This window comes from Notolepis coatsorum, assembly GCF_963971535.1.
Source record: "Notolepis coatsorum genome assembly, chromosome: 1".
NCBI classification, from domain to species: domain Eukaryota; kingdom Metazoa; phylum Chordata; class Actinopteri; order Aulopiformes; family Paralepididae; genus Notolepis; species Notolepis coatsorum.
In genome coordinates this window covers 230,121,645-230,142,540 of record NC_140165.1, presented here as the reverse complement: position 1 = coordinate 230,142,540, position 20,896 = coordinate 230,121,645, and the positions used below count along the sequence as shown (strand labels likewise).

The following is a 20,896-nucleotide window of genomic DNA, read 5'->3' as shown; positions in this document are numbered from 1 at the left end:
TAGTGCCTGTGCCTTAATTGGTAGCTAACATTGTACTGCACACAGTGAGGGTGGGACAAACAGACAGGTACTCACAGGGTTGGCCATCATATTGGAGGGGTGATGGGCGGTGCTCCTATCCCAGCACTGCTCATTCAGTCTTCATATACAGCACGGCGATCTCTAAAGAACAGAAGAGCAGGATGTCAGAAAGACTGAGCATTGAGCAACGTTCTAATTTATGTACTGCAGCCCTGTACGGTATCAAGACAGGCCCACCGCAAACCAATACACAAACAGCAATTCCTTGCATGTGGTACACGGTTCTGTATCTTGTCCACCCTGCGTGAATACACTAGAGGGAGATGGGGGTTGGGTGGCAGAGAGGGACAGAGAGCATTCCCAGCATCACTATCCAGAAGCCATGCTGAGGTGACAGAAGGTGTGGGTTCATATAATCATCAAAGTTGGAGAGTAGGGTTGTACTGCGGTGGTTCTCAACGTGGGGTCTGGGGATCACCCAGGGGTCATTGAGGAGGTTCCAGGGGGTCCCCAGAAAATGGAGGAACATTTTAATGTAACGTATAATTCACTAGAAGTTAAGCCCAATAAGATAATATTGGTCATCAATTTATATCCGTGTTATCGTCATTCTCATGCAATTTCATTCCCGAACCAAGGACAAGACACACAAGGCATTTGTCTCATCAAGATTTGAGCGAGTTTACGGCGGCTGGGTGGCGCAGCGGACATTGCGCTCGTCACCAACGCAAGAGACACAGGGTTCAAATCCGGCTGTCTGCGTTGCCTCCGGCTTGGGCCGGCCGTCATACTGGCTCAATTGGCAGAGTCAGCGGGTGGAAGTCGATGAGTGGTAATCTGGACATTGTGGACAGCGACTCCTACAGGTCGGTTGGGGGACGCCTGCACAGCAGAGACAGGAAATGGTGGGGGTAGTGCCTCCCACACGTTACACCTCGCCAATGAGTCCGCGCTGGCAGGTGAAAAGATGTGACAGGCTGCCTCCTCGTGTACCGGAGGGGACACGTGATGCAAAGCTTCTATCCTCCCTACAACCGACCAGTGGGGGGCATATGCGAGCAACGTTCAAGACAGGGGAGGGGAGAATTGGAAAACAGAAATTGGGATGGGAGAAAAAATAGAAAATAAGGAGAAAAAGTGGATAAAAAAATAAGATTTGAGCGAGTTTGCGCCCGATATGTTCCAAAAAGTGACGGCGTGGAGGCACCTGCGGTGCAGAGAGCAAGATTAGAGCCATACATTTATATGTACGATTATGTGTGCTTCTCACTGTGTTTTAGCATGTATGAAATGATTATTAAGTAGTCATAATTTGTTAAACAGGTCAGCTTTTGCTTAATAATGCTTTGAAACTGGAGATTTATGAAATCAACTATAATAAGCTGGCCAGTTTGTTCCGCTGTCTGACTGAGGATGAGAGATATGAAACGCTGTTTGCTCGTCATTTCAAAGCATTCATATAAATTAACAGGTTATGAGTAATACAAATGTTTATACCGTAATTCCTCTAATAGTAACCGGTATTCAAATACAAGCCGGGTCTCTATTAATGGCCGGGTGCGCTCTTGAGCTAAGCAATTATAAGCCGACCTCCTAATACAAGCCGGGTTACTAATATACTGAGCTGCATACTGAGCTAGTTACTTGATTTCACTTTGAAAATGTTGAAATGACCAGTGACCACCTGTAATTGCACTGTTTACTATTTCATACAGTACTTGGTTTCAATAAATTAACCCAGTACATTTTACTGGGTTCAAACTGACACAAAATGTTGATTTATTCATTATGATCCGTTTGAAAATTAGAAATATAGGCCTCTCTCTTATACATGCCTCCTCCTAATACAAGCCTGGTACCCGCTACAGTTGAAACAAATACAAGCCGGGGTTACTATTAGAGGAATTACGGTATACAGTTCCAGAGCGTACAATCCTGTTTTTTGCACTGTACAAAAAACACCGTTGGTCGCTTCTTTCATTCTGTACGGAATACCGCTAAGGCACTGACACGATTTTCCGTACATATGCGGAGGAGGTACTTTTCCCTTCCTGCGTCATGCCCTCGCTCTACCAAGGCGCCACCCCTCTCCTAAACCAAGCAGAGTAAATTCATAGAACACGTCTGTTGCGGAGAATCGCCTGCTGTGTGCTACATGTGTGAAAGGGCAACTCCAGGCACTGCCCATGTGTGAAAGGGCTGGGTTAAAAAATAAATCGATTTCCCGATTCTGAATCGATCTTCATTTGAATTAGCGATTATCGATTCATAAAATCCCAAAATCGATCATAACTTTTTTTTCTTTTTATAATACTGTATATATTTTTTTTATCCCCCAATTTAGTGGTTATGCCAATTCCCTTCCTGGTCATTGCGCGCATTGCCCCACTGTCGGTCTAGGGAGGGTGTAGACCAGGGGTCGGCAATTAAGTTTGGCCTCGGGATAGGCATTTTCCATTGGTTCTCCCAGCCCAGTGACCATTTCTAGCATTTCCATTGGCTATAGTGACAGACAGATGATTGTGGAAATACAACAAATCTACGAAACCACTTACTGAGACATCACCCAGACGTGACATATGCAAAAGCAAATGTTCCAATAAAAAGTACATTCATGTAACTGCTTGAGTAAATTCTTAATGTAAACATTGATATTTTTAACAATGCAACAGGTTAGAGGGTTCCTTGAACCATTAAAATGTTATAGCATTGAATCGAATTTAATCGGAAATCGAATCGATTCGGGACCTTGTGAATCGGAATCGAATCGTTTTGAGAAATCAGTGGCGATACCCAGCTCTAGTGACATCCACAGCCGTCCGCAAACTGCAGTCTAGCACCGCAGCTAAAGAAACCCATTATTGTCTTTTATAATGCTTAGACAGTGACTAAGCATCTTCATGTAAAACCTTTTTAATACAATTTTAAGTAACTCTTCAGAACCTAGTTCAACTTGAGTGACTGTATTTAGCCTATAAAATAATTAGAATACCTCCCATGTTGTTATCCCATTTTTCAGGATAACACCAGTTAATTCCCCCTTTTAGTGGTTTCACCCCATAGGTCACAATTGTGTACATTATAGAAGAGGAGGGAAAAAGCTTAATATTAAATAACCTTTATTGACAAAACCTTTATAAAAACAAAACAGTTTAAGAACACAAAAAAAGGTGCGGCTACGTGGTGCAGTGGGAAAGGCGCTCACCACGAATACTGGAGACGCTGGGTTCGCCTGTTCGAGCCCAGCGCTCCACATTGCTTTCAGTTTAGCTGGTCGTCCGTACTAATACACATTGGCAGTATTAGGGGGTGGGAAACTGATGGGTGGGGATCGGGCGTTGTGGACAGCGACTCCTACAGGTCGGTTGGTGCGCCTGCGCAGTAGAATCAGGAAGCGATGGGGGCGGCGCCCCTCCAAAGCGCAGACCCCTGACGCTGAAAGATCGCGCCGCGCAGGTGAAAAGATGCGACTGCTGTTACCTCGAGTATTGGAGGGGACTCGTGCTATGTATGACTTAGTCCACATTGCAGCCGGCTTGCGGGAGGCAAGAAACAGCGTTCGAGAGAGGGGAGGGTTGAATTGGATGATACGAAATTGGGATGGGAGAAAAATAGAAAATGGGAGAAAAAGTGGATAAAACAAAAAGGAAAAAAATATCAAACATTAGGACAAATTCAAAAAAAATGAAATTATGTTAGAAATGATGTTGCTATTACTAATTATACTGTATTATATTAACAATACTTATTATTACTGTGGTAGTATTGTTGCTAACCTATCCAACCAGCCTAAACTTTTGTTGAGCATGCCTTCAATATCAGTCCCTGTTGGGGGTACTCGAGAAGGGGAGGGGGGACGGGTGGGCGGGACGAAAGCCTGATACGACCTGAAAAATCACGTCCCTGTCGCTACATTTTTCACCAGTGTAAATAGGACCGGGGGCGTCTTTGTCCTCTCGGCTTGCTGAGGACCTTAGGAAGCGACTAAACCAGACAGCTGGCAGGCCTAACCGGGCCACAGAGAGAGGAGCCTCCACTCAATGGATCAATGGCAGAGCAAAGCGAGGCACCGCCCCTGTCCCTCAGCCACAATAACCCCCTGCAGCCCCCAAGGCTACAACAACACATAATGGCCTTTTGTCTGACGGGGACAGACTCACAGAGGAAGCAGGGAGGCTTCAAAGTAGCTGCACGTCTTTTTCCCTCAATCTCCATCTCTCTCTCTCTCTCACTCATTGTCTATCCTTCTCTCGTTCCCCATTAGCTGTGCTCACTCTCTCTCTCCCCCTTAGGGAACTTGTTGAGGTCACAAGGAGGAGACTACTACAAACATTATTGTGATATTTGTGTTTGTAATGTATTGTAAAATCTACATTCTTGAATATCCTACATGCTTTATCGGTAGCTATGAGGGTTACATTTGATCTACCGGTAGGCAAAATTGTATCTGAATAAAACTGTAGTATCTGAATAAATTAATAGTAGACACAACAAATCAAAAGCAAGCAAACAAATAGGATTTTGGGCAACAGTCTTAAAAATCTGTGGCATCAGCACCAACCTTCCCTTCTAAATCAATCAGATAAGAACGATGACCATCTTAGGAAAGGTATCATCAGAGAGCATTAAAAAAAAACTACTTTGGCTTTTGTTCCTGTGAAGAGATTCTGGATACAGTGTTACCGTTTGCTCAAAGGTTCTTATGTTAGGCCTATTTGTGGTGGTGGCAAGCCTGCACGCATAATAGAAATTGGCTAGCACCAAAACATTTTTACTTTGATTTGATTTGATTTATTGACAAAAAAAACATAACATTGACAGATCAACATTTGTATTTGCCTTGTCAGGGATAGAACGAAAAGTCCAGGACTTATTTCCATTATTGTCCTTTTTTATGCTACTGTGTCAGTTAGGAGAATATATTTTTGGTGGGCCTGTCTGACACCACACATTTATATATGGGAAACTCTGGGATGCGCATAAATCCTCTCCGGTTTGAATTTAAATGCCTGTCCATTTAAATCCTGCCCCCCACCCACTGTCTCCATTCTCAAGCCTTAAGGCTACTGACCTGGAATCAGTGGTTCCGGACAGGCAGCATCCTGACACAGAAGCGACAGAGAACAATGCTAAGGCGTTGGGGGGCAGGGAAAGGTCACAGCCATTGATGGAGAGTTGGGTGAACTTGGAAGTACGTTCCCTTAGACTGAGACACATTTAGCGAATCGGAGGAGTAGGGGGGGAAACTGGCAAATGTGTTGTCCACGAGGATCTCTGGGTATAATTTTTGTGACCGTACGACATCAGGAGATACTCGTTTTTAAAGGAAAGATAATAGGATCACCAAAATCAATAGACGTCTTTCTCTTGGTGTCATGAACGTGCACAGCAAATTCCATGGCAATCCGGCCATTACTTTTCGAGATATGTTGTTCATAGACAGACTGACGGAAAAACACTCGATGGGCATGGGATTCGAATATGAAAATAAATTTCGATTATAAAAAATTTATTTAAATTATTATTATTTTTTATAATTTTTTTTGCAAAATCAACTCTGCCTCTCTTTGTTAATTACAACAAGCAATGCTGTTATTTAAGATGAGGTCTGACTCGGCACTGACAGATGTGTTCATTGTGCTGCTTTTATAAAGCCTCAAATGACGGCTTACAATATTTCATGAAAGCAAAGTGTTTTGTTTGTCTAAGATTTAAAAAGGTTTAAACTTTACAGCACTGACAAAGTTGAACAAAGTGCTGTACAAGTCCCACAACATAAAAATTAAATAATTTAAAAAAGAAATTATCTCGAAGCTTAAAAAAAAATTCGAAGGTCAGCCCTAAAAAACAGACAAACGGGGGCGAAAACATAACCTCCCTGGCCATGGTAAAATGCAAGCATTGGGGGTAGGGTAGAATAGGATAAGACAGGGGAAGCCAGGGAGATGAGACATGCACTAGATGGAGCATACTTGACACTCTAAACTGTGACCCGTCCATCTGTCATCCATCCCATTATCCTCCCGGCCTCCCCACCCCCCATGTCGGACAACACGGCTCTCTGTGCGACCACAGTGAGAGCGCGACAGTGAAGATAAGGCTGCGACTTTCCTGTGTTTTTTTATTGTCCTCAAATGTTATGAAGTGAGGTTTCATTCTGCTGTTCTTTGTGCTTACACAGGCTGCGTTGGGATCCTTAAAGTCTTTAGTGAGAGCTCTGGTAACAAGATTCCTGAGTTAGAACAAGGAAAACTGTCTGGTCTACTGCAAGAGAAGAAGGGCAAGGGAATACCAGTGGTTGAAATCAAAGTTAGATCCAATTAAAATGTTTGCAATACTTTGCAATTTTTTTTTAAATGAATTATTAAACGTTTCACAATCTGACAACCTTTATGAAGGTTGAATTGAATGGCTTTTATTTTGTCAGCATTAATACCACTACTTCCCATGTACACCGTATTGTCACTTCCTAGGTAAAAGAAACGTGTTGCTTAAGAAAACTATAGTGTGAACGTGGTTCTGGTTAATTACATTGTGCATACACAATCATAAATACCACATTATACCAGTCATAATGTTTAAGCCCAAGGCTGTTTGTGTCTCTTCCCAAGCCAAGACATTATTGTCGGGAGGTTTGACGTGACACATACTCATTTAGAGGTGTTGGGAACATGGCATTATCGCGGGGGGGTCGTGGAGTAGCGAGGCGATGTTTCCCGGAGGTTGCAGGAGCCTCGCCTCTGGGCTCCAGAGCGTACTCAGGCCAGGTCCCAGGCCAGCGGTAGTCTCGCCTCTGGGCTCCAGAGCGTACTCAGGCCAGGTCCCAGGCCAGCGGTAGTCTCGCCTCTGGGCTCCAGAGCGTACTCAGGCCAGGTCCCAGGCCAGCGGTAGTCTCGCCTCTGGGCTCCAGAGCGTACTCAGGCCAGGTCCCAGGCCAGCGGTAGTCTCGCCTCTGGGCTCCAGAGCGTACTCAGGCCAGGTCCCAGGCCAGCGGTAGTCTCGCCTCTGGGCTCCAGAGCGTACTCAGGCCAGGTCCCAGGCCAGCGGTAGTCTCGCCTCTGGGCTCCAGAGCGTACTCAGGCCAGGTCCCAGGCCAGCAGTAGTCTCGCCTCTGGGCTCCAGAGCGTACTCAGGCCAGGTCCCAGGCCAGCGGTAGCCTCGCCTCTGGGCTCCAGAGCGTACTCAGGCCAGGTCCCAGGCCAGCGGTAGTCTCATCTCGCCTCTGGGCTTCAGAGCGTACTCAGGCCAGGGCTACTGCAACGAGCTAGCTGGGCTCCAGAGCGTACTCAGGCCAGGGCTACTGCAACGAGCTAGCTGGCTGGACGGCTTGTGTTAGCTGCGGCTCAGCACATTCTTCATGTAACTACATGCTTGCAGGGGAGATAGGTTGGAACAGAAAACAGAATACCAATGGTTTATATAACAGTTCATATGTAGGGATCAAGCATGAGTGGCAGCCGGCGTTAGCCCAGGGCTTGAAAATTAATTTTATTTTACTTGGTAGCACTTTTTGAAGTTGGGAGCACCAGCAATATATATGTAATATATTTTTTATTGATAAAAAAAAACAATATAACAGTACTGTAATTAGGGATGGGTATCGTTAGGATTTTATCGATACTACTACTCTTATCGATACTGCTTAACGGTTCAGTACTTTATCGATACTTTTAGATTATTATTATTTAAAAAAAAATGTATACATTTATTATTTGAACGGCTTAAGGCTATATCTGTACTTGATGTTTGTTTGTTGTGTTGCATATTTGAAATAAACTTCAATCAAATAAAATCAAACCCCCCCCCTCTTAAAAACAAAAACCTGTGTTTAACCTAGCCATCTATAAAACATCATGCTAAAACTGTGAAACAAATGTCCTACTCCCCTAAAGAAAGAAATACATAGCAAACATGACTCAGTTATCCAATAGTGCTGCTGCTTTTTATTTTGTTAAAATCTTTTAGTTAAGACTAAAAGACTACAATGATTTCATGACGGCTTCCTGTCCTCGCAGGAAGTGCGTCGGATACCTAACTTACCGTAAAATGTTCAACAACAGAACAGATTGCTGCTAATTAAACACTTCATGGAAACGGAGTTACGTTAACGTTATGTCGAGTTCATATGTGTAGTGTAGTATGAACTCGACATTGTACGTTACTCCGTTTCAAGTGTTGCTGCTACCGTTTTTTAACTTCGATTTTCTTTTTGTTCACAGCTTGTGCCATCGAACGAAGCTTCGAAGTATTTAAGACAGCCCTAATTACTATTGCACTTTACTGTTACATTTACACTCTGGTTGGATGCCAAACATCTTTTCATCGCACTGTACTTGTGCTGTATAATAATGACAATACATTTGAATCTAATCTAATCTAAGTTATGTTGCCCTAGTCTAGTCGCTGAACACGGGAGGAATTTGTGTAGCAAGAATGGATTGGTTCTAGAGTATAATTTTAGCCAACCGTGGTGCAATCTAAATCTCAATTTTGTTTGTTGCTAAATAATTAGAACAGTGATGCTTAGGTCGAGGTTCAAACTCCTGCTTTGAAAAGACTAGTCTATCTAGGCCTTAATCTTGGGTTTGATAAGACATACTGGTAGTATTTTGATTTAATTAGGCATCGCATTTCAGTTGGCTAAACTGCCCCGTACAACTTTTGCCTTCTGATGAAAGCAACTTCATCAGAGGACCAGAGTAATTAACAGTTTATAACTAGAAGCCATGGAATAAGATGATCAAAGGTAAAGTACTAGGCCTATTGTTTGAATCAAGGTCAAGGCGTGTACCAAATAAAGATCAATGATCCATCTTATCTTATACTTTCGATTTCACTTTAAAGCAAGTAACCAAACAACAATACAGCTAGTAGTTACAGTAACACAGCCAGTCGCGATTTCAAGCCGAGCCCAACAGCTGCACACATGAAGGCCTTTCTACTCGACAGCCTCTACTGCCGTCTCCCTGGGGACATGACAGCGACAGTGTGAGGTACAGCAGGGTACAAGAGACAGCTGGGCAAAGTGGCACGCGAAAGACTATGCTGAATAGTAAACACACACACACGCACGGGCGCACACACACACACACACACACACACACACACACACACACACGTTGCTTAGCCCGTTTTCCTCAGTGCCACCTGTCCTATCAAGTTGAACCACACATTGACATTAAGGCTTAGCTCAAAAGAAAAGCTGAAAAGTTGAAAATTACCATGTGAATTCCCATGGATCCCGTAGAGAAACTTCAAAGTCCTTTATGCTGATGTTTTTCTCCAACCTAAGAATTAGGGGCCCAAATTGGGTTGCGACGTGTGAGCCCACCTCCGCTTGGTTGGTCCCCACATGACAGGAGTAGCAATTTGCCCTAATGAGCAAATCCTGACTCCAGATGAACAGCTGCAACTGCAAGGGCTGGGTGGGCAATGCATGAAAAACCCTATTTATTGTTTATCTTCCATCCTTGTAATTAAATCAAGGATTTGAAAGAAATTATCACCATGATGATAAATAATTCTGTCTATAAGAATAATAAAGATAAGATATTAACAAGAATATCTCATAAAAAAGATTTCTGAAATAAACACTCATACTTTACATCAACAGCTTCTCCCCAAAGAGCTGTTCGTTACACTACTCAACTAGGACCCAGTGAGTACCGCCACCTTCCCCCCTTCTCTGGACTCTCCCTCAACACCCACCATGATCGGACTGTAAAGTATAACTGTCAAAGCTACAGTTTCGTTCTTAGTTCTGCTATTCATTATTAGCCCAAGTGGTATTTGCACAACCTTGCACTTTGGATTGCAAAGAGATGGAAACCTTTCCGGATATTTTCCATGGGAAGTTAACCCTCGTCTTCAGAGGCTGTGGCACTGGCGGGCTCAGGTTTGAAGCTCGAGTGAAGATACTGGTATCATATGAAACTAGAAGACCTAAGGTACCAACATTGTCATGCTAGCATGACGGGAATGGGGCTAAATAAAACTCCAGATTCTGGCAAGGGAAAAACTGCCATGATCTCTCCCCTCAAGAAATCTGAATGTAAATGTGTCCTATAGCCACAAGTCCCTCATTTACATACATGCCCACGTTATGCTAATCCCATGCAGATTTGAGCAAGAACCATGCACTTGCCTACCACCACAGAGAGACCCGGGTTCAATTCCAGTTAGCGGTACCTCCGGCTTGGACACTAGTGCCTACAATATAATTGGCAGTGTGTGGGAGGCCGGTGGGGTATGAATCCTGCTCGTTACAACAGCAACCTGTTCAGCAGGGAGGGGATCTGGGGGAGATAGCATTAAACCTCAATGCATGTTACATCTCCCAGTGAAACTCCTAATCATCACATCTTGTGTAGTTATCTGCTAGGTGTAGAAACTAGAGGAGGTCGTCACATCTCTTGTAGTTATCTGCTAGGTGTAGAAACTAAGAGGAGGTCATCACATCTCTTGTAGTTATCTGCTAGGTGTAGAAACTAGAGGTCTTCACATCTGTTCCTGGTTAATAGGTGGGACACAGCAGTATCACAGACATCATCATTATCTTCCCACATCATGTGACGCTGTGGCCCTGTGCTGTAGCCACTTAGCAGCAGCGCTGCAGAGACGGCAGTCCTCTCATTTGGAGACACGTTGTGGTCAAGCGTCTCCTTATACGATGCAAATAGGTTGCTCTGGTCACATAGGTAAACAATCAGCTTGTTGTCAAAGAACTCCTTAAAACCATAAATATGGTTCCCAATCAATCACTCAATCAGTCTCGGTCACCAGTTTTGAGGCTCTATTCCATGGAGAGGTTTCTCGCTCTCTCTCTCTCTCTCTCTCTCTCTCTCTCCTGGGAGACCTGTACCGTTTCTTTCTTTGACCTTTGTCAGTTGTAGCTCCAGGTTGTTCAATCTCGTTGTCAGCACTAAATCACCTCCTGAACAGTAGGGATGTGAACGACACAGTTTTTTGCTCGACGTGTCGGGAGCCATCTATTGACAAGTATTTGTTTTTTGTGTGCGTTTTATTTTTTTTTGTAACGCACTATATGTTAAAATGCTTGATTCACTACAGATTAGAATGTAGGGCTGGGCAATATGGCCAAAAATGATATTGCGATAACAATATCATATCACTCGATATTGTTATAAGTAATACAATTTTTTATTTTTTATTTTTTTAACAACAGATGTACCGGTATGTTTATTTTGCAGCAATTCTTTGTCGTTGTCACCATCTTTAGTGTTACATCCCCTCACACTCCAGTTCTCAGGCTGCAGCTGGTTTGAAAGCTAAAGTAAACCGGCTTCTCTGCTGGCTGTGGCTCCAGGGGAGTTGAACAGTTCTGGCTCTGCTAGTTTCTTTTCTATCTTTTGGCGCTTTTTTTGTGGACAAACCACCTCAAAGGGTTGGGCATCGTTTGGATTTGAACGATTCCGGTTCCGCTTCCCCTTTTTTCGATTCCTGTTCTAAACGATTCTCGATTCCGATTCTTTGAGGTGCAGGTCAAAACAGGTCACAGCTTATTTGGCAGGAGATTTTTTTTCTTTTTTCTTTTTTTATCTTAAATTGTTTTCATACTATTCACATTGTCAGTTGACTTGATACAGTTTAATTTGGTTGCTGTACTGTAACTAGGGTATTAATTAACAAAGTAAAAAAATATATATATAATAATTTATAATTGAAATTAAGAATCGAAATGCAAATATGTTACTTCCGGTTCTGGAGGAACCGGTTCCTATTAGAACCGGTTCTCGGTGCCCAACCCTACTCACATGTGTACCGTGACTCGCGACTGGAGACTAGCTCTGCTAGCACACATAGTCTACTGTGTACAGACGGTTTCAAACTGTATTTTAAATTAGAAAGCAAACAAAATAAGAGAAAAATAAATCTCAATTTGGTCAGTATTGTCATTTGGACAAGCAAAGCCATTACTTTAAGTTGCAGGCAAGAAAGACAAGTCTGTCCACTGTCTCTGGTTTTAAAACTGCCCTGTTGCAGGTCACAAAAAAATGTAAATTTTTTTCTTCGATATCGATTATTAAAATATATCGCGATAATTATCGTTATCGTTATATCGCCCAGCCCTATTCGAATGTATCGTAATTATTTTCCCAGATAGGCCTATTAATTTTCCCATATCAGATATGGATTTGCTATTTCCACACACTCATTCCGTGTCTGCGCTGTCCTTTCAGCACCACAATAGCGCAGAGCGGAGATGGATGTTCCCTCTCTGTGTTCTGTATAACAGTACGTGGCTACATTGATTCGTTGTGTCTGACCGCCTACGTCTGTTTTTAATTAATTTTCAATGAGAAGTATCCGGTTGTTGGACAGGGTTAGCATCAAGTCTGTCTGCGCCAGATTTGTGTCAATTTTTTGATGGACAGAAAAGTTTGGAGAGAGTGAACTGATGGATATGTTACCATCCGCAAAGCTGCTGTTTCTGCAAAGGCACACAGGCAGAAACAACAATACTGAAGGTATTGTGTTATTATTTAAATTAATATAATTTTAAAACAAACCAACGGACAGCAATACCTTCAGTAAAATGTATATCCGTTCATTGGCGGATATATGGTGCTGCATACCGTTCTCATATATGCAGCACAATCTTCAATGAGTATAAAATGAGTCTAAACTGCCGCCTTGTTATTTCAATTAATTACAAAATTATAACACTATATACTCGTCCATTTGGAAGACAGTACCGTTATTTAAATGTTATTTTAAAACGTTTTAATTAGGCTATTTTGGAAAACAGTAACGTTTTTAGAAACATTTTAATAGGCCATTAAAAAAGAAAAAGATTGATCCGATTACTACCATTACTGTCAACACAGAGAACACATTGAAAGCCGTCGCTTAGTCAACACATTATCACATCTTTACTGAACAGTGAATGTTTTTCGAGAATTAGCCGTACCTCACTGACAGTGGCCAAATGCAACAGACCAAATACTGTGTATGTGAATAGAAATACACCTGCACTTGCATTTCAAAGACCAAATATGTCTGGCTTTGGGCTTTATTCTCTCCCTGTGTGTGTGTGCGTGTGTGTTTTAGTGGTTGACAAACTTCAATAAGCAACAGAGGTCATTAGTTCATCTGAATGCATCCATAGTCCATACCCATAAACCCCATATCAATGTTTTTGTTTCTCGTGGTCATAGCTACATTTCATCATTTCTCCCCAAAAGTGCATATGGAAAATATTTCTTTATAATTCATTCTTACTTTGAGTCTATCTGGAGTCTATTTTTTTTTTTTTTTTTTGTCTTTTTCCCCCTCCATTTTCCTCCAATTTTCTCCCATCCCAATGTTAGTCGTATGCCAATTCCCAGTCCCTTCCTGGTCGCTGCGCACTTACCCCCCACAGTCAGATCATCTGGGAGAGTGGAGGCTACCACATGCTTCCTCCGACACACGTCCAGCCAATCACCGCTTCTTTTCACCTGGCAGCGCGGATTCTCATCGAGAGGGCGTAGCATGTGGGAGGACCACACTATCCCCCTCGAGTCCTATCCGCGCTTAGCAGGCGCCCCGACCGAACTGTAGGAGTCGCTGTTTACAACGACCCGGACCCACCCCGCCAGCTTCTCCCACCCTCTAATACAGCCAATTGTATTAGTGCAGACGGCCAGCCAAGCTGGTGACAACCCCGGAGCTGTGAGCTGGATTCGAACAGGCGAATCCAGCTCACAGCTCCGGGGCTGGTGACGAACGCAATCTCCGCTCGGCCACCTAACCGCTTATCTGGAGTCTATTTTAAACATGTGATCATATACCGGTAGTCAAGTTAGACCGCGCTCACAAGTTCTCACACTGGGTGCTGCAATCCCATAAAGTTCAGTATATCAAAAAGCAGGGTAGCCGGACCAGCACTCTCAGTTTCAATGTTTTTAATGGCAGCCTGAATATATAGCAGACATGTTTCGGACAATGTCCTTCTTCAGTGATATGGCTAGCAATGGAAATACAATCAAGATGGTAGTTAAATACACCTGGCAGGTAATTACATGACATGACACGGCAGGAAATGACATCACAACGCAGGTGTGCCGGTGCAATGTGACCAAAGGGATGACCTATCAAAGTAGAGTCCAATCATAAATTATACATATATATAGATATATCTATATCTAACAATCTATATTATAAACAATACAAAACAAAACAAAATTACCAGAAACTTGATATTATAACTAGGGCTGACCTTCGAAGCTTTTTTTGGCAATCGAAGCTTCGGGGCCGAGCTTCGATTTTAATTCGAAGCTTAAAAAAAACAAAAAAAACCAAAAAAAAATGTTTTTTTTTAATTTTTTTTTTTAATATTTTTTTTTTATCTTATGTTGTGGGACTTGTACAGCACTTTCGTAAACGTTGTTGTTTTTAAATGTGCTCTATAAATAAAGTGGGTTGGATTAATTAATTAAGTAGCCCCTTTCGTGACTGACGCATCCAACAAGGTTTCACTCGGCTGTGTGATTTAATTCAAGGTGGATCGCTGTTGTCGTTTGAACAACTTCAGATTTCATGGGAACTACCAATCCCCCAAATCAAGAGTGTTTAAGATGAATGAAGTAAGATTTTGATTATTTGAAATATGGCCTGTGTAGACTAAACTATGCACAGAATTATGTCAGTCTACAAGGTCCGGATTCTACATGGTCCGGCAATGTAGACCTTGTAGACTCCACTACAGACCAATTATCAGTGAATGTTCATGCATTTTTAAGAAGGGCAACTTCCACAAAAAAACAAAGAACTCACCAAAACATCTCAGTAGCACCTTATCTAAATGTTATATTTCATATATGGAGATTCATATTTATTTATGTATTGCATGCATTTCTACATTTTATTTCCTATTTTGTTTATTCATCCCAGTATCTTTCTTTCTTATGTGTGGAATTCTACAAGGTGCGCGCGCACACACACACCTACACACACACACACACACACACACACACACACACACACACACACACATTTAGTCATTTAGCTGACGCTTTTATCCAAAGCGACTTACAAGTTCTGTACGACAAGACAGCAAGAAGGGTACAACTCTATCAGCTGAGTAACAATGTTCATCAAAGTGTTGCGTGTTACAGTGTAGGTTAGTTTATTAGGACAAGTGCATGACAGTAAGGTTAGTCACGGTTAGATTTTTTTTTTTTTTTTTATCATTTCAGATAATGGTTGAAGAAGTGAGTCTTTAGTCGACGGCGAAAGATTGGACGGGATTCGGCTGTCCTAACTGGGATGGGTAGTTCACACACACACACACAAATCGAAGTAAAAAAAAAAAATTGAAATTTTTTTTTTGAACAGAAAATTTATATATATATATATATATATTTTTTAACTTCGATTTTTTTTAATGTTCGAAGCTTGTGCCATCGAATCGAACGTTCGAAGCTTCGAAGCATTTAAGACAGCCCTAATTATAACATATAACATGCCCATTAATTTCTAGGGCTAATTGAGCCCCTTTACATATTTAATTAAATAGTTTCAAATTATACATTGGGCATCCTTGTGAAACATGCCTCTTGTTTAGCAACAAACAACAATATTTTAATAAAACCAGAAATACAGGTTTCTATGTGATCATAGAAACCTGTATTTCCACTAGTAGTGTTTTTGTGAAAGATGATGAAATGAGAAACCCCTTGTGACTAACGACTAAATATAGTAGGATACAGAAATGGCTGCATCTCAAAAACTACAACGAGTTATATTGAATGGACCATTCAATATAATGTATCAAGAGAAATTGAATTATAATAATGTGTGCTTTGATCCAGTAAATCTGATATTTAGCATAGCATGTCAAATGAATGTTCTTCTTCTTCAAATGAATGTGATTCTTGAATCTTTACGTTTTTAAAGAAAATCAACTTTGTCTACCAATTAACACACTCAGTGCCAGCCATGCGGTGCGCCTTACCCCCCTTGAATGCCACCACCCACTTCAATGATAGAGCTCTCATATTTGCAAACGCATAAACTATGTCTTAAATTATGGCTATCGTGTCTAATCTGGCCGTCGCTTATCAATGACTTGTTTGCAGTCAACAGTCTAAACGGATTTTTTTCTTTTTTTTTTATAAATCGGTTCATTTCCGTTTGATACCATTTTGAAAAACGGTCGTTTTTTTTAAGTTTCAGGAAAATATAAAGATTCTGTGATAAACGCCCTTTACTGGAATATTCTGGAATACACAAAAAACGTTGTAATTTTTCGGCCTATTTATGAATCGTTTTAAAAAAACGCTAGATTATCGATAGTATATGTGTACTTATGCACGCTGAAAAATCGATTCTCGAAGCTTCTCACACACACACACACACATAGGGCACACGTTGATATCTCTGTGAAAAAAACTCTGATTATCCTAAGACTGGTCAAATAGATTCTAGGGCTGTACCAAATGCTTCGAAGCTTCGATCATAATGTTGACATTCGAATTCTAAATCAACATTCGAATTTTTAATAAAAGATTTTCTTTTTGTATCTTATATATATATTTTTTTTTTCAATCCGTTTAAACCAATGGGGGTTTTCTTCACAGTTGCAGTTAAAGATTAGGCTTAGGGATGCCCCGATCACGTTTTTTGCCACCGATACCGATCGTCGTGAGCCATATCGGCTGATACCGATCAGATACCGATCGCTTTTGATTAAACTTTTTTTTTAAATTATTTTATATAATTTTTTTTTTTTTTATATAAAATATATTATATAAATAGACTTGTACTTGTATTATCTGCGAGACATCGCCACCACCACGCAACAAGTCAAAATGCTCGCTATCTGCAAACAGCTCCACTGTCTGTGTGTACTCTAGTAGCCTCCAGCTACGGCCAGGATTCTCCGGCGCTGCAGCTGGACCCTAGTATTGGTATAAATCACATTCAGCAAGCCCTCAGCTCGAATACGCATCGAATCAAATAAAATGTATTTGTAAGGCCCGACAACACACGTTAATGGCCCCATGGGCCGTACAAGTCTTCTTTAAACAAGTCAAGAAGAAACATAACAATAAGTCAAGAACAGAACAAGAACACCATAAGGTCCAACAAATTTAAAATAAATGCAAATAAATGAAAGAATGCAAGCACTCCCAGACATACCCCACGCGAAGGTAAGGAAAAACTCACTAAAACCTAACAATAGGGAAAAAATGCTCCACAGGCAGTGTGGAGGAGAGAAACATTAGAAGGGCCATTCAAGGGGGGATCTCCCTTCTTAGATGTCTAGTAGTGTTGCAGACTAACAGTTGGTAAGCATGCACTCAAGTGTGTAGTGAAACACAGATGAGTGCATGCAATAGCAACTGAACATTTTGAAAGATTAAAGATAGAGCTGATAGCAACTGAACATTTTGAAAGATTAAAGATAGAGCTGATAGCGAATCTATTTGAGGCACAGGGGCGGCGCAAAGAGGGTCGCATCCTCCCCGTCTTAATCACGGGACATTCAACACTCCGGTCATTGCTCCGAGAGAGCCGGAGACAGGGAGATAGGGGGCGGCGCAGAGAGGGTCGCCCCCTATCGAATCAATGTTATAAGACATTGATATCAGGAGCTATCTGTAGCTACTGCTAGCCGGCTATATAACGTTAAGACAACGCCTCAGTGAACTATTTAGTTCAATGGGACATTTCGTTTTGAACAGTGAACTAACGTCAGCTAACGTGAGCTAACGGAGGGAGATATCAACATGCACTACTAGACTTGCTGGAGCATTTGTTGATATCAGGAGCTATCAGTAGCTAGCCGGCTAAATACCGTTAGTCGTTAGACAATGCCTACTAAAAGTGAATAGTTGACTGGGTAATTTTGTTTAAACAGTAACGATAGCTAGCTAGGTAGCTAACATTAGCTCACGGTCGAATGCACTATAGACTCGAGCAGAGGAGCCTCCTCTCAGTCCTCTGTGTTTACAAACTTTACACGGGTGCGGGCGGGGCAAGAGAGGAGGAGGAGGAGCGGCAGTTTGCAGGTCCTGTGCGATCGGCGAATATGACTCATTATCGGAATTCACCGATCGCATATTTATACCGATTATCGGCCGATAACGATCGGTGGCCGATCGATCGGGGCATCCCTAATTAGGCTACACTAATATTATAATATTATACTATAAGACGTCACCATCACTTTCATACCAACTTATTGGATTATTTATGTTCATTAAAGAAAGTTGATTTAATAAAAGAAAAAGACTAATTTAATCAGATTAATCACTTTATTCAAATTGAGGATTTAGTTTGAGATTTTTTTTTCTTTTCTTTTTTTTATAGACATTCGAAGCTTCGTTCGAATACTTCGATCGAAGCTAAAATGACATTCGGTACAGCCCCAATAGATTCCTTACCTCAGATCAGATGTTATCCAAAAAGATTATTCTAATTCCTGATCGTCATTCCAAATATCGATCGCGTTTATTGATCCAACACTGGGTACTGGAAATATGTATTCCACGCTGTTCTGATGGTCCACAATGAATCCGATCCTCTCGGGTGACTTGCCCGAGAAGTAAATGAGGAAGCAGGATCCCCCCCCCATGTGTTTCATTCAATCCATTCCAAAGGGGTGCAGTACCACAGGGAGAGACGATAGGGGGCGGTATTTTCCCAATGGAGCTCAGAGAGAGTTTGCAGCACTAACGTGAGACTAGATTGATAAAATATTAATTCAAATCGCAAAATTTTGATGGGGAGAAACGGTGCTGGACAGGGGTCCCATGTCAACCTTTATGCCAAAAAGAACACATGTAAACAAAATATTTTCCACAATGTCCACGTACACAGACACACACTGGATGCAATAAGAACAAAACAAAAAAAGGCAACAATCTCCTTTAAAATTAATGTAAACACACACACCTATGAATTCACAGACAAACCTATTATTCACAGACCTATCTACACAAACTTATCTATTCACAGACCTATCTACACAGACCTATCTATTCACAGAGTGTAATGCCAGGGTGCCAACTGTCCACACATGCTATGACCTTATGCCTGGGCCGGGTCTGCCTCTACCCCCCCCCCCTGCCCGACGTGCAGCCAGATTAAATGTCCAACACACTGCTGCCTGTGCAACAAGAACAGATGTCCCACAGAAAAACTGACAGCTTGTCTCCAATTTACAATCTCTCCATGATCTGCACTGTACAGAAACCCGTCGGCAAGCATAGATAGATAGATAGATAGATAGATAGATAGATAGATAGATAGATAGATAGATAGATAGCTTTGTGTATTTACTCTCAATCGTTCTCAGCAATATTGAAAAGCACTTGCCAACAAATCACATAAGGCTGGCGTTGTTCTAGACTAGCAAGTGTAATATTATTATTATTTATTATTATTATCATTATTATTATTGTGACATTATTTAGCATGCATTGCATGACATTTGTGAATGTTCAGTGTGCAACTCGTGCCTCCAGTAGCATCGATGATAAAACAGTGATCGAGCAAAGCTCTCCAAGAAACAAACTGACGTTAGGTAAGTTACAATAAGTAACGATAACATTACTGAGTGCACTAGCTGTGGCTATTTATTCAAATCAAGTACAGTTTACACATTATAACATATACACGGACATAATAAAACATTGCATTTGGCCCTGCTGAGGAAAACCAGCAATGATGATGTTAAGACAGGACAGTTAACCCCTTAGTTAGCCAACTCACCTCACTCTGCGAAACGTCGACTAGGACTGACGAGTCAACAGTTACCTGGTGTTACTGCACCTCAAATGCACTGAAATAATTCACCCGTCAACAAAATGCATCATTCGCTTTCGACTGTCGACATGCTCTCCTGACAACCAAAAATGCCAGCGAGCTAACACGCTAACTTATTTAGCCTGCTAGCACTAAAGCTAGTGAGCTAACACGTTAGCTAGCGACCATATCAAGAAAAAGGCAACAATCCACCAGTTTGAGCTTCAATGCTAGCGAGGAGCAGAATGTCGCGGTTTCGACAAAGAAACTGTTGTTTCTTTATATACCTGTTTGCTGTATTATTTCCCGTCTGTCTCGTGTGGTGGTATTTAACTGTCCCTTGTTAAAAAAAAAAAAAAAAAAAAAAGTATATATAATATTTCACTCTACTTGTTGTGTGTCTGTGAGTGGTGGTGGTCCTCGTCCTCCACTACTTCCTGTGAAGAGGAGCTCCGGCTCCACACAAGCTTGGCGGTGGCCAGCAGCCGCTGCCCTCATTGGTTACACCCGCCTATGACGCCGCACGCCAGATGGAAGCAGATTGGACGTCGGGATGTAAACAGCAAATCCTCACCAAGGCAGAGGCTCGTGCGTGGAGGCCAACAATTAAAGATTTAACTGGAGCAAAAAAATGCGTCATGACGATCACAATTTCAGGCATTTAACTGACGTCACACCTGGACAGGTTAACCCTCGGGTTGTTTGTGTTAGGAATTGGCACCACTGACCGTTGTTAGCAGGTCAATGTTTTGACCCGGGGTCTAACTCAGTCCTGACCACTAAAAAGAAAGGAGTATCACTACATCCTAACTCTAACATTATATGCATTCATATAACCATATAATCCTATTGTAATTTGATTTTATGGCCCCCGAGTGTTGACAGAATCTGGCTATGGGGCGACAATAATGTGGTCAAGAGGCATGGTTTCTATCTTTAGCCTTTGGCGTGGTTTATTCATTCACATGTTAAGACTTGATTGATTGATTGAAAACTTTATTAACAGATTGCAGAATGGGTACAGTACAGTACAGCTCAATACATACAATTGTTAAGGGGATGCAGACCAGAGAAAGACTTTCGTCTTGTTTACATCAGGGTCCCCCATTTTCAATTCATC

The 20,896-nt window shown here is 41.8% G+C and overlaps 1 protein-coding gene across 2 annotated transcripts in view; it reads right to left on the bottom strand.

Moving 5' to 3' along the window:
• tfdp2 (transcription factor Dp-2) overlaps window positions 1-20,120 on the bottom strand; it is a 129,711-nt gene extending 109,591 nt beyond the window's left edge. Inside the window, exons 1-2 of one of the 2 annotated variants that reach the window (XM_084321761.1) lie at window positions 20,064-20,120; window positions 76-162 (exon numbers count right to left, since the gene is read on the bottom strand). In XM_084321761.1, coding sequence (XP_084177887.1) covers window positions 76-90 — 15 coding nt within the window. In that variant the 5' untranslated portion in view covers window positions 91-162; window positions 20,064-20,120. Of the gene's footprint in view, window positions 1-75; window positions 163-19,743; window positions 19,886-20,063 lie in introns of those variants that run through there. The other variant, XM_084321762.1, reaches the window with a different exon arrangement.
• Window positions 20,121-20,896: the final 776 nt, after the last annotated feature.